This window comes from Anabrus simplex, chromosome 1 (genome assembly GCF_040414725.1).
Source record: "Anabrus simplex isolate iqAnaSimp1 chromosome 1, ASM4041472v1, whole genome shotgun sequence".
NCBI classification, from domain to species: Eukaryota; Metazoa; Arthropoda; class Insecta; order Orthoptera; family Tettigoniidae; genus Anabrus; species Anabrus simplex.
The window spans coordinates 663,639,648-663,652,629 of record NC_090265.1 but is presented as its reverse complement, the minus strand read 5'-3'; the positions used below and the strand labels follow the sequence as shown (position 1 = coordinate 663,652,629).

At 38.7% G+C, this 12,982-nt stretch overlaps 1 protein-coding gene across 1 annotated transcript in view; it reads left to right on the top strand.

The window, feature by feature from the left end:
• The window catches only part of LOC136885649 (omega-amidase NIT2-like), a 48,665-nt gene extending 36,404 nt beyond the window's left edge, over positions 1–12,261 (top strand). The window contains exons 4-7 of the mRNA XM_068229899.1: positions 1,649–1,833; positions 4,497–4,665; positions 10,472–10,705; positions 12,167–12,261. Coding sequence (XP_068086000.1) covers positions 1,649–1,833; positions 4,497–4,665; positions 10,472–10,705; positions 12,167–12,261 — 683 coding nt within the window. The remainder of the gene's footprint in view (positions 1–1,648; positions 1,834–4,496; positions 4,666–10,471; positions 10,706–12,166) is intronic.
• Positions 12,262–12,982: the final 721 nt, after the last annotated feature.

The window sequence follows — 12,982 nt, the reverse complement described above, 5'->3', positions numbered from 1 at the left end:
TTGCTTTATCCCCTCTGGTTCAGCGCATAACAAAACATCCGTGGTACCCACTGCCTCTTGACAGAGACAATTGAAACTAGAAACCCCAGGAGCTCTCAACTTGAGAGAATGGTTAGCGACCAGAAGGCCTCTAGCTGTGTCTGCCATTGCTTCCACTTATTTTTGCAAGGCTCCTCACTTTCATCTCTACTATCTGACCTCCCTAAGTTAAGTCTTGTTCTCTTCTTTTGAAGACACCTTTTCAAAGCATATGAGTTCTTCCTATTAATCTTCTGCTAAGAGGTAATAGGAGATAGATCTTTAGTCACACTTTTTAAAACAATAATCACCACCACTTCTTTCTCTTTGAAAACAACAATTGTGTATCCTTTAATATGTTGGTAATTCTTGTGAGCATATGACTTCCATGTCAAAGTTGTATTATTAGCATCTTGACTGCAAACAGACTGCTGTGTCACTAAAAACTGAATAAATTCAATACTACCAGGCTGAGTGGCTCAGACAGTTGAGGCGTTGGCCTTTTGACCGCAACTTGGCAGGTTCGATCCTGGCTCTGTCTGGTTGGTATTTAAAGGTGCTCAAATACTTTAGCCTCGTGGTGGTAGATTTTTTTTGTAATTTTCTTTCTGTTGTGTCGACACAGGTAGGTCTTATGGCGATGATGGGATAGGAAAGGCCTAGGAGTGGGGAAAGAAGTGGCCATGGCCTTAATTAAGGTACAACCCCAGTATTTGCCTGGTACGAAATGGGAAACCACAGAAAACCACCTTCAGGGCTGCTGACAGTGAGGTTCGAACCCACTATCTCCCGGATGCAAGCTCACAGCTGCACACCGGAACTGCACAGTCAACTCGCCTGGTATCGGTAGATTTACTGGCATGTAAAAGAATTCCTGTGGAACAAAATTCTGGCACCCTGGTGTCTCTGAAAACTGTCAAAAGTAAGTAGTGGGATGTAAAAACAATTACATTATATTAAAAACAGTACTTATATAAATAGATGCTTCATTGTTCAGTATTTAAACATATTTTGTTCTGAATCAGAACTAATAATGCAAATAAACTGGCATGACAAACAAAAGCACAGAAGGAAATTTCAGATAAAGATGATGAAACTGCCATGGATTTTCTACTCAGGATCAAAGAGGTACCGATGATGATGATAGCATGGATTTAATATTACCAGGTGAGTTGGCCGTGCGGTTAGGGCCGCGCAGCTGTGAGCTTGCATCCAGGAGATAGTGGGTTCGAACCCCACTGTCGGCAGCCCTGGAGATGGTTTCCGTGGTTTCCAATTTTCACACCAGGCAAATGCTGGAGCTGTTCCTTAATTAAGGCCACGGCTGCTTCCTTCCTACTCCTAGCCCTTTCCTATCCCATCGTCGCCATGAGACCTATCTGTCTCAGTGCAAAGTAAAGCAAATTGTAAAAAAAAAAAAAATATATATATATATATATATATATATATATATATTCCCATACACCTAATATGAATAAAAGAAGAAATGTACACTTTTCAATAATATATGCTAAGGGAAATTGTGGATTAATAATTTCAAGGTTTTCAATTGTATATTGATATTTAAACTTATATTTTCTTGTAATCATAGAATATATTTTTTCATGTCATTTACCTTTGCTATTTCCAGAATACTTCCCAGAATATGCTGAGCCAATTTCCAGTGGATATACCTGCAAATCTTTGTCTGCTTCTGCTGCAGAAAATCAAATATATGTAATTGGAGGTTCAATACCAGAATCAGATGGTGATAAATTGTATAATACCTGTACCGTGTGGGGGCCTTCAGGTGAATTGCTGACAAAATATAGAAAGGTAGACTGTCAGTTTAAATATTTTGTAAAACCTGAAGCCATCTCTTTTCTGTTTCGACTCAGTTAAAGATAGCTTAAATATTGGCAGGAAAGGTATTATGGATCTTAAACACTCATCAAAATCACACTTTGTAGCCAATACTTGATCTATGAGAACGTGGGAGTGAACTGTGCCATTCAAGTAGTAGTGTATACAGTGCAATACGAGCTTTAGCTAGTGTTTATGTTTCATGTGAAATGCATATTTCCCAGTTTGACAGAGCCAGCCAGAATTGTGGCAATGATTCAGGGAGGACATACACAAGCAGCAGTATCACGCATCGTAGGGGTCAAAAATTTGGAGAAGGCACCATGAGACCAATGATGTGACCGACAGACCGAAGGTGACAACGCCACGACAAGATGGATATATCAGCGTAACAGCACAGAGGAGACTAACTTTGACTGCTCAACAATTACAAGATGACTTCTTGAGGGCAATTGGGTTTTGGGTATTTCCACAAACTATACACAATTGGTTGTATAGTGCCCAATTAAGGTTGTTTCAACTGATTAAACATATTCCACTAGAGACTTTTAATTGTGTTGAGAGGAGATTGACCATATTAATTGGGGGTTGGATGAATGCATAGTGTCATGTTTGTAGGTGAAACAAAAATATCACTTGGGCCAGATACATGACAACAAAGGGTACGGGACTGGGCGAGTTGGCTGTGTGGTTAGGAGTGCGCAGCTGTGAGTTTGCATTCGGGCGATAGTGGGTTCGAACCCCACTGTCGGCAGCCCTAAAAATGGTTTTTCGGTAGTTTCCCATTTTCACACCCAGCAAATGCTGGGGCTGTACCTTAATTAAGGCCATGGCTGCCTCCTTCCCAGTCCTAGCCCTTTCCTATTCCATTGTCGCCGTAAGATCTGTCTGTGTCGGTGCGATGTAAAGTCAAATAGGGAAAAAATAAGGTATGGATACGTTAAGTACATGGTGAAAAGTACCAGCATGTTCAAGAGGTGCATGCATTTGCAGGCAGTGTAATGTTTAGGGCTGGGGTTATACATGGCCGTCATACACCTCTGATACCAATTTGAGGGACGAAACTGCTAAGTGGTATAATTTATAAATTCATTGTAGAGTTCTGTGTTGGCATTAAACTCAACTTTGGTTTTAAGAGATGATTTCCACCTTCCAATACTTTTTAATGGCTAATCTATAATACATAAACTTGATAATTTATTTATCCATTTGTTACACACTGTTGTGTCAAAAGTCATGGGATAGCAGATATCACCATACCACAACGTCTTGGATGTTTCCATACCTGTATCAGTTATGGTTTGACATCTCGAGCTTCAGAGTACACACTGTCTCTACTGGTGATGGCAAGGCGATGTCTTATCGGTTGTCGAACGGGGCTTGATAGTAAGGGTCAGACAGATGGAACATTGCATTGCTGAAGTTGTGAGGACAGTTAACATTCCTTGATCAAAGTTGTCATTTGTATATTGGGAATATCTAATGGAAGGCATTAGTATTCACAATGGACATTGTAGTGGCCAGCCATGGATGCTTAATGACTGTAATCATTGGTGTCTAGCTAGAATTGTCTATGGTAACAAAGAAACCACACTGGCTCAAATCACATTTATATTCATTGCATGAAGCATAACCCAGTAGGTTTTTACCATCTTTGGGATATGGGAGCAGAAGATTCACTAGACTGCCCTTGTTTACATGATGACACTGAATACATTGTCTCACCCGGGCATGTGACACTGGCAATTGGACCCTGGAGGACTGGCGATGTGCTTTGTTCTGGTGAGTTGTTTCAAGCTGATGGTAGGATATGGGTGCAGCACAGGTCCCATGAAGCCATGAAACCGAGTTGTCAACAAGGCACCATGCAGAATGGTGGTAATAATAATTTCGTGTGGCTATTTCTAGCTGAGTGCAGCCCTTGTAAGGCAGACCCTCCGATGAGGGTGGGCGGCATCTGCCATGCGTAGGTAACTGCGTGTTATTGTGTTGGAGGATAGTGTTATATGTAGGATGGTGGTGGTTCCATAATAGTGTGGAGTATGTTTGCTTGGTATGGGCTGGCTCCACTGATTTACCTGAACAGGTCATTAATAACTGGTGTCTGTTACACTGATCTGCTTGGTAACCACTTGCAGCCTGTCATGGACTTCACATGCCCCAACAATGATGGGATATTCCTTCATGATTATGCACCGTTTCATCAGGCCCAACTTGCCTGGAACTGGTTCAAAAAGCATTTCTGAAGAGTTTCAACAACTGTTGTGGCCACCTAGTTCACCTGATATGAACCCATTGGGCATTTATGGGACGGGATAGAGAGGTCCATTTGCACCCAAGAGCCTGTACCTACCAATAGCAGGGAGCTGTGGGTAGCTACCTACATGGCATTGGTCAACATCTCTCTACATGTGTTTAGTCTACTTGTGGAATCAATGCCACAACGAGTTCCTGCACTTTGCCAAACTAGAGGAAGGCATACACGATAATAGATTCCTGTAATTTTTGGCATGTCAAAGTATAGTTCTTGAAGTCCAGAGTGTTCACATCATGAATGTCAATCCTGTTTGTACTCAAGATAATACATTAATTCTATTATTAATGGCACACTTACTTTTTTCCTGTCTTCTTTACAGATTCATCTTTTTGACTTGGATATACCTAACAGGGTACTTTTCAGAGAATCAGATACATTGACTGCTGGAAATACTCTCACAACCTTCAGTATATTTGGGTGTAAGATTGGTATTGGTATTTGTTATGATATTAGATTTGAACAAATGGCCAGACTCTATAGAAATCAAGGTAAGCCCCCTTAACAGTTATGTCATTTTTTTTCTCACTCTTCTTTTTTTCACCATTAAATACCACTAAACCAAAGCAGTCAAGAAGGAAGTATCATTTGGTAGCAACCAATTTGCATCTTCCAATAAAATGTATTTATTGCAATGGCAGCTGCTGAGGCATGCAATGGGTTATGACGACAAACATTGAAGTTGTACACAAATCACCAGCGTTTATAACTCAGAGCAACGTTCTCAGTGGAAGTATCAATTCCAAGACTTGGGCGTGAAACAAATATTGAAATAATGTTCCATAATTTTAACAAATACTGACATAAGTTCAAAATTAAATTAAATTTTACTTTATAAGAATAACTTTTACTGAGTAATTTTTGCATTCAATAATAAGTCTTTAATCAATGTATTCAAATCAATTAGCATTAATTTGTCGCAGGAGGATAACATTAAGAGATGGCATGAGAAATTATGTTTGTATTTTGCATATGTCGTTAGCTTCAGTACATTACTGAGCTCGAGGGGTTAGAATATAGTCTACTGAGTCAGACATTCTTAGCTCTACCTCAACCATAAGAATCATCTTCTGTACTGTATCATATGAGAGGAGATGTCAGTCTGAACTGGCACCAGTACTGGCTGAGTATGCACTAATTAGGGAGCCCATTCAAATTAAAGAACAAGAGTGGATATGCTGAAACTATCTCTTATATACTATTCTTAAGGGTTTCTATTTCTTCCCTTACTTTTTCCTTCATTGGTTATGCCATAAAAAAATAGAACTATCCTATAAGCTGCCCTTTATTTATTGTATTTTGTCTAGTATGTAGATAAATCATCACAATTGATTGAAAGGAAATCAAATGTTCGCTACTAAGGATGACCACAAGGATCCAAGAACAGACAGATTCAAATATATTAATAAACTCTACTACATGCATCTCCGTTTCCCATTTTTATATGAAGTGACTGTTTCTTGTCAAGGCTTTCCACGACATTTTGTTCTCGTATTTCTTGCCTGGGCATTTCCTTTTGTCTAAAGTCCTCAGCAACACAGTTCAGCCACTTCTTCTTTGGACCTCCTGCATCATCGTCTCCATTCCCCAATGAAGTGCTGTGCTCTACTGGCCGTGCTTCTATCCTCTCGCTTCACAGCATGACCATCTCATCTCTTAATATATATATACACATTAAATGAAATAAGTTTCATTATGATAGATCCGTATTGAACTGTGATTACAATAGAGTTAAACTAATGCATTATTAAGGTCCACCTTTTCAATACAAAACATAGAGTTTAAATTATATAAATGATTAGGGACTAGTTTCGACCTAATATTAGGTCATCATCAGCCTAAAGCAATTTTAAAGAAATCAAACAATGTAAAGGCACATAAGGTCTCGTAAATATACATACCATGTGAGATATTGAGAAAAGAATTATAGAGACGTTCAGCACTATGTTAAAAAATAACTCCATGACAGAGATTCATAAAAAGTCCAGTGTGCATTAAAAAGATGTTAAAGATAGGAATCCTTGAGTTGCTGGATAAGGAGATTAGTACATGCTGGCTCTGTTAAGATGCTGTTATCCAACTGAAGATCAACTGAGCGGAAGTCACATCGTTTATTTACGATTAAAGTCCAGTGCGCCGTACAGCATTATATATATTTTTTGTGGATATTTCAGTCGCTCCCATCATCTCTCTTTTCCTCTCATTTCGAACACCCTCCCTCCTTGTCTTCTCCATTATCTTCTATAGCATCCTCATCTCCATTACTAGCTCCAGTTTCCTCTTGTGAATTTTCACCTCGGTGGCTCACTGGTAGAGTATCGAAGGTTCAAACCTAACAGAGATCTTAGGGTTTCTGAAAGGTGGAATTGTACAATCTTGGCATGTAAAAGATCTCTGGTGACACATTTAGTGTTTATCCCACCTACAAAATTAATTAAAACTCAGGCAAAGATTGTCCAACAGAGATCTGTTTCTCTGCCGGCTCATATAGAGTAAAATGAAACACTGAAACTGACAATTCAGGCAGCCTAGGTAGTGTCAAATCAAAATGTCTGCACACAGTAATTGAGGTGATTATTATTTTAAGAGGAAATACAACCATCCTCTGTTAACACCAATCAGAGTAAAAAAATGGAAGGGGTCCAACACTTCAAAAAATGAAGGTATTGGCCAGAGAAAGACAAAGGCCATGAAGAGCGTGAAAATGAGGCTCCCTAGGGCTCACGAACCTAATACCGTTGGGGTCAGAGAAGAATAAGAGTTGACCAAGGCAGGTCAGATAGGATAGTTGAAAGTGAGGAGGTGCTGGCTGGCATAGGTAAGTGTTTAAATGAGATGTTTTGAAATTCTTTTTTTTGCTAGTTGCTTTACGTCGCACCGACACAGGTCTTATGGCAATGATGGGACAGGGAAGGGCTAGGAGTGGGAAGGAAGCGACCGTGGCCTTAATTAAGGTACAGCCCCAGCATTTGCCTGGTGTGAAAATGGGAAACCACGGAAAACCATTTTCAGGGCTGCCGACAGTGGGGTTCGAACCTACTATCTCCCGAATACTGGATACTGGCCGCAATTAAGGTTTTGAAATTCTAATAAAATTCTTAACTGTTTCACAAGTATTTTAAAAACCATACAGCATGAAATAAAACAACTCAGCTTCTCAGAAGCTATCAAATGCTTACATATGTCTCATTCCTGGTTGTACTTTCCTTTAAACAATAATCTCCACCACAAGCACCGAGTCAACACGTATTTGTCAGATGAAATCCATGCAAACCTCTCGTTTATCTTCGAAATCGTGCGTTCCTTGTTTCATGTTCTTATTTTTCCATACATGAACTTATTCATCCTTTGTTTACTTTTTCCACGACTATTTCGACCTCTTGGTTTCCTTTTATGCCTTCTGTGTTTGTCAGGTGTTCCTGATCTCTACTGCCTGTATCTTTTTGACTCTTCCCCTTTCCTGTGATGATGCTTGGTGTTTAAAGGGGCCTAACATCTAGGTCATCGGCCCCTAATGGTATGACATGAGACGAAATGTAATGAAAAATTGTAAGTCCAAAACCCTCCACTGACCAGAATTCAAAACCTGAGGACGAATAATAATAATAATAATAATAATAATAATAATAATAATAATAATAATAATAATAATAATAATAATAATAATAATAATAATAATAATAATAATGTTATTTGCTTTATGTCCCACTAACTACTTTTACAGTCTCCAGAGACGCTGAGGTTCCGGAATTTAGTCCCGCAGGAGTTCTTTTACGTGCCAGTAAATCTACCGACACGAGGCTGTCATATTTGAGCACCTACAAATACCACCGGACTGAGCCAGGAGACGAAGAATGAATGGATGGAAGTGAATTTAAAACAATCAGTGGATCCGACCTGCAATGCCTCACATTCACAGAAACTGACGTAAAACAAGAGTATTATTGACCAAGGGACTGCTTCTATAGCATATTACTGAATCAATGATGCTTGCAGTCTAACGGGGGTCCAAAATCCAAGTCATTGGCCCCTCATCATGGTGGAAAGTAGAACCATGGTATCTGTCATGTTGCTGTACTACTCAAAAGTAGCGTAGACTCACAGTATTCCACACATTATGGTACTACTCACAGGTAATGAAATACGCACATGTAATACAGACCTATGGTGATCATCACAGAAGTGTACTAACCACAGGGACTCATATTATCCCTTGGTGTTCCTCATAGAGTGGTTACTAATCATAGGTAAGCCAGAACCATGGTGTTGTTCACCCATGGTGTCGCTCATATAGTGGTACTAATCACAGGTACTGTAAAAGCCGGAAGCACACTCTGTTGCTACTAATCACAAACCTATTTTGTACCTAACATAGTGGTACTATGTGCAAGTAAAAGCGACCCATGGTGTTCCCCACGTGTTGGTACTAATTACAAGTAGTCTCATGGTTCTAATTCGTTCATCCCTTGGTCGCCCCTTTTACTCGCATCTTACGACAGGCAGGGGATACCGTGGGTGTATTCTTCGTCTGCGTCCCCCACCCACGGGGTGTCCTCTTTCCTGTGTTTATATGGTTTTCTTATCCTACACTTCCCACATTATGACTAAAGACCTGGATGACCACACTCCTGGTGATGCTGGGAAGCAGAAATGAGCTTGTCGGGGCCGAGGAGAAGTGGATTTAAGAAAGACTGAGAATGATGAGGAGCTCACATTTGTGAGAACAGTAATGTATTAAGATTTGAAAATTTGTCGTACTATGTTTGTGCTTGTCTGTTAATTTTGTTGGTCCCTTTTTCCTACACCGACCTGTCATTGCATATTTTCTAATACGAGTTCCTATCTTTTCACATATACAGGGTCTCTCATATAAACTCAGATCGAACGCACAGTGTTTGTACCCTGCGCTATGGCAGCAGCCTCGGCCGAACTTATGTCGTGCTGCCGCCCTGCTTTAAGTTTGTATACAACCTTACATGAAATCTTACCTTATAAAAGATGCGGGAAGTGTTGTCCTTCCTGGGTTGTACAGGCATTGTATGTGGTAACTACATTCTAGCCGATATGAGTTAATTCTGCCACTGTAATGATTTCTTCCTCCAATGTGTGAGGATTTGTTCGATACACTTTTTCTTTCAGTTTATCCCACAAGTAAAAATCATACACTGTTATATCTGGAGAACGAGGGAGAAATAAACCAGCACTGATCACTCTGTCTGCAATCAGTTCCGAGATTGTAAGAAGGGAATCTTCTGCTGCATGAACAGGGGCTGAATCTTGTTGAAATCACCCACGCGATTTTTCTTCTTCTGTTAACTGATGGAAGAATGGCATCAAAATATCATCTTGGTACTTCTCTGCATTTGCTCTTGTCTAAAAAAAACCAGGCCCAATTATTCGTCTTGCACTAACAGCACATCAAACACCAATCTTCCTATCATAATGAGGGACTTCATAAACACCATTAGAATTTTCTGCACACCAATAGCGAGAGTTATGACTGTTCACATGACCATCAAGATGAAACTAGAACTTTTACATACAAAAATGCAGTATTGCAATCATAACTGTCTCACCATGTTAACAGCTGAGATTCCGACCGGCAAATGATGCTTGTCAGGTTGAATACGCGTAGGCTGTTTGCAAGGTCAAGAACTATGCGCGCGTCTCCCATGTTGCAGCTTACGTATCAGAGAGTGAAAATGCTGCTTTGACGGTCTTAGTTTATATGAGAGACCGTCTACATTTATTCATCACTTATTTGTTCCTTTCCATGACTTTATATAATACATGTCTTTTCTTTTTGGCTTTAAATGCCATTAATTTTGAATTTAGTAGTGCTCATATGATAAGATATATTTATGTGAAATTTGGGAAGGGTGTTGATTGTTATTTTAAAGCAGAAAACAACAAGACTGTTAGTTTCTTACTATGTTATCTTATGGAGAGAAAGGAAGAGCTGCTTAATTTTGAAGAGAGGAGTGAGGCATAGAAGTTATGAAAGCTAAGGGCTCCCTAGGTCTTGCAAATCTAATCTTTTGTATTGAACAAGATTGTCAAACGGAGGTTAGGCAAGACAGATAACAGGAGTCTGACACAAGCACATGGAAATAATGTTTGACTCAGTTTTAAACCCCTGAAGAGAATGTAGGAATTTTTCCAACGAATATTGATGATCTGTAAGATTTTCATTAGAATTATTAGAGAAAAGTAGGAATTTACCCATTAGGACTATAGAATGATGCTGACACTTTTGTTACGTGGTTTAATACAAACTGAAAAACTCTTCCTTTTTAGGTTGTGACTTTCTTATTTATCCTGGTGCATTTACAATGACTACTGGTCCACTGCACTGGGAACTTCTACAGAGAGCACGAGCTGTAGACAACCAGGTATACGTGACTGCTGTTTCACCGGCTCGCGATGAAGCTTGTGGGTATATTGCTTGGGGTCACACCACACTGGTGGATCCTTTAGGAAAAGTGGTAGTACAGGCTGGAATTGAAGAGGAAATTGTATATGGTATTATTGGTGAGAAAATCTGGAGTCCTTTATTGATGTTGAAGAGTTCATGACAAGTACAAAAACGTCTTTGTTTCTAGTATACAGCTGAATGCATGGAATCTTATTGATATAAAAACTGTGATTTATTTTGTTAATGGAATGTTACTGTCTCTTCCCTCCTCAAGGTGAGCCCTTCATCTGGTTCTAGCAAATTCCTTGTTTTGATTGGCAGTCTACCCTTTACCCTTAGTTCATAGCATTAATGAGGTCAAGATAGTTAAACGATCAAATTACAAGGCCTCAACCACTCACGTTAACTTTTACTTTACTCCTCCCCTAGAGCAGACCTTCACTCATAGGTTAGTGTTTGTGTGGCAGAATTTTCTTCAAACCAATAGCAAACTGGCTCATCAAGCAACTGGTGTGGCAAACAAATGATAAGGTTATGACAACATTAGAGAAAACTCTATTGGAAACTAGATACATCGGCACAATTCCATGCTCTGGACTGTACATGAGCTCACTTATAGAAAAAGAATTGATTCTTAATGAAGATTGGATTTCATATAAAGATGAAGACACTTTTACTTGGGTGTGCATTGTCTTATTCGTAAAAATATGGTTTTAAAGGTCAGAAAAATATGTAGGCTATAACAACTGTTATCTCCAGCTAATGAATAAGAAAACTTTGGATTTGGATGGTGGATCAATAGCCCCTGATCTAGGAGGTAGCATTAACTAGGTCACCAACATCCAGATTAGGTCATTCGCTTTGCTATATACATGAGGGCTATTTTTTCATTAAGGACAATTTGCCAATAAAATAAGAACCACTACAAATTATTAATTACTGTTTTATTCCATTCTACATAACTTCAGCTATTTTTCCACATTATTTCAGGCTTATTCAAACATTTGTCATAGTGTGGGGCAAGTTTTTGTAGACCCTCAAGTCAGCCACCTGCAAGGAAGACTATTCCTGAATTGAAGTTTTCATTTCATCGTCAGTGAGAAAAAACATGCCGCCATGGAATTTCTTCAGATGCAGAAAGACGGTTGTGCGCATGTTCGTACCTTATCACTCAAAATAACACCTTAAGAAAATATAACACTGTATAGTATAGCATCTGGTCTGTGACAGCATTTAAAACAAAAAGGAACATTATTTCATGAATAGTTATAAATGTTGTGCTTCCAAAATTTTACGTAGCATTTAAAGTTTCTAAGCTATAAGAAATAGAATTTAAGCTAGCAAAAGTTGCACCTCTCTCCTTAATTCAGGAAAATGAAGATTATTATGATGGTTCAACATATATTATTGAGTGAATGAGAAACATTCACCTTTTTATAATGATTATGCAAAGAGAAGAAATGAACTTGAGAACCTCTTGCTCACGCTTTCTTTTGTAACTTAAATTGGTGTCTTAATCAATTATTTAGAAATATGACTATAAAGTTTGAAATTATACAGTCTCTTTTTATTTTCAGATCTGGATAGAGTGGAAGAAGTAAGACAGAAATTTCCTGTTTCAAAACAATCCAGAAATGATTTATATGAAACCCGGCTTGTCTCCAGAAAATGAAGTGGGATTATGAATGAAAGTGTTCCACACAGATTGGAAATAAATAGCATAAGAACTATGAATGATGATAAGTGATTTTTAACTTCATAGTCTAAAGTTCCACTTATATTTTGTGAACTTTTACTCATGCATTCATGAACTAGAAACAGACATTGATTTAGAGTATCCTCCTTTCTGGTGGACATAATGAGGCTGCAGGTAAAGCTAGTGTGGAGCCTGCTGTTGGTGCTGGAAAATGATGAAGTACCAGAATTAAAACCAGAAATGTATTCTTAATTGAACCAGTGAACATAGTGATAAGGGTCTCTTGCAAATAAGCTCAATCAACCAACTGTACAAATATACAATGAAAAACCCTTGAGCACAGGATATCTAATTAACTATGCTGTTTACTGTCATATTACAGTCATTTTGGAAATACAGTAATATAAAATAATGACAAATTTAGACATAGGTGCACAATCAGTCATATATAGTAATATGCTTAAGTTACAAATAGGCTATAACCTTTTCATTAATTTTTATAGAAATATTACACATTTATTCTGTTCAGTCACTGCACTGTTTTGAAATATAGTAGTTTATTTCAAGACTGCAAACCTCAAAAACTCCTGTCTGATAAGTTTCCAGCCAAGAGGCTGATGGATCTGCAGATAGAACCACCAAGAGTTACGCAGTTATAGGGAAACTGCAAAACCCATGGTACCAATACAGTTGGTCC